This window comes from Corvus brachyrhynchos, unplaced genomic scaffold, assembly GCF_000691975.1.
Source record: "Corvus brachyrhynchos isolate BGI_N302 unplaced genomic scaffold, ASM69197v1 scaffold255, whole genome shotgun sequence".
NCBI lineage: Eukaryota > Metazoa > Chordata > Aves > Passeriformes > Corvidae > Corvus > Corvus brachyrhynchos.
This window is the reverse complement of record NW_008238358.1, coordinates 5,392,459-5,394,167: the sequence shown is the minus strand read 5'-3', so window position 1 is coordinate 5,394,167 and position 1,709 is coordinate 5,392,459. Positions and strand designations below refer to the sequence as shown.

Here is a 1,709-nt window from a genome sequence, read left to right as displayed (position 1 = left end):
TGGAAAGTCATGAGCAGAGAAGATATACCCCCTCAAAAAAACCCCAAACCCAAGAAAACAAGCAGAAGCAGAACAGGTAAGGCCATAAAAAGTGGTGCAAAGCTGTCAGAGGACAGACAGGAGACCGTAGGGCACAGGGATAATATGTATGCAGAATTTAGGAGCCAAACCAGGAAATCTTGTGCTAGATCTACAAATAAGGATTTTCTATTTTACAGGTAAGGTCTGCTTGTTTTTCCAGTCAAAAACTAGGTCATATTCCATTCTAAATCTGAGATTTCCCTAAAAATACATACAGGTCTTTGCTGCTTTTCCCCATTACAAACTCCCTGCTTACCGGGTTAATGACAACCACTGTACCATCATATGTCCAGGTTCCCAACTTCATACTGCAGTTCTGCTGGTCAAATGGGAAGTGTGTGACTATAATTTCACAGTAACTCTTAAAAATAGCTGGTGGTGTCCAGGTGATCAGACCTGTGTGCTCCAGAAGGACTTTGGTGTATTTTACAATGGCAAAATCACCGTCTGCACTGCAAAAGGAACATTAAAAGCAATATGGGCAGCATAATTAACACAGTCACAAAAGGATTTCTCTGGCTACAGGTCAAATGATTCCCCAGTGCCTGCTCCTGGAGAGGCTTACTCTGAGGAACTGTACCCACTGGAGCAGATGTCATGGGAAAACTGTCCCACCAGAGTGCTGCCATGAGGCAGAGCTCCTCCTCCCTCCCTCTCTCCCGTGGCAGCTGGCACCCCTTACTTGTTGTAAAGAACAAGGTCTGGCCGCCAGATATCATCTGAGGGGATGCGGATTTTTTTTACGCCACCGTAGTCATCTGGATTCCATCTGAGGTTGACGTCTGTCCATTGCTAAAGAGGGAAGATTTCAGCCCCTGAGAGCCTCTCCCAGCGCTTCTGGGGGTAGTTTGAGTACTTCCCAGAAACAGCTCCTCCCTTGCTTTGGGACATGCATGTAAGCATAAACATATGGGAGTGGGACCCCCAGATCATTTTTTACATTACCTTAAATTTTGGTTTAAGAAGCTTAAGAAAAAAAAAAAAAACCAAAAAACCCAAAAGAAAATAATACAAGGACAAATACATCAGAAGCCTACTGTTTGAAATACAACCCCAAATGCTTTTCTTAAGACTCTTAGTGTCTAGAGCATTTTATTCTTGACATCTCAGTAAGAAGAAATGCTCTGCTACCTGACCCACCTGCCCAAAAGTATGACAGTGTAGTTAATTCCTGACTGCGCCCAGTGCATTTGTTTGAATTAGATGAAATGGGTAAGAATTTTTAGAGTTACCTGTTTCAGGCGTACATTGGTTGTCACAATCTGATTTACTTCATCCTTAAAAAAAAAGGAAAGAAAAAAAAGAAGGCAGTATCAGCAAGCATCAAGATTAAAAGATAAAAACTGTTTCCTTAGAAAAACACCACCACTTGGCACTATCACACGAGCCAGCGGATCCCCATTACCCGCGTTCCTACCGTACCACGCTAATGAGCTGGATGAGCTGCAGCCCCACGGTGACAATGACGGCGTCCCGATGGTCCTCCACGGGGCGCACCACCTTGTTGTAGTCCTTGAACAAGTCCTCCACCAGGCGAGTCTCATCTTCATAGCACAGGGCCAGCCCAGCTGCAGGACATCAGGGGTGGCACCAGTCAGATGAGGCAGGGAACAGGCTACAGCACCGCC

The 1,709-nt window shown here is 45.1% G+C and overlaps 1 protein-coding gene across 1 annotated transcript in view; it reads right to left on the bottom strand.

The window, feature by feature from the left end:
• Positions 1 to 1,709, bottom strand: part of CHRNA1 (cholinergic receptor nicotinic alpha 1 subunit) — an 11,977-nt gene that overhangs the window by 7,525 nt on the left and 2,743 nt on the right. The window contains exons 2-5 of the mRNA XM_008634744.2: positions 1,504 to 1,649; positions 1,314 to 1,358; positions 764 to 873; positions 338 to 533 (exon numbers count right to left, since the gene is read on the bottom strand). Coding sequence (XP_008632966.1) covers positions 338 to 533; positions 764 to 873; positions 1,314 to 1,358; positions 1,504 to 1,649 — 497 coding nt within the window. The remainder of the gene's footprint in view (positions 1 to 337; positions 534 to 763; positions 874 to 1,313; positions 1,359 to 1,503; positions 1,650 to 1,709) is intronic.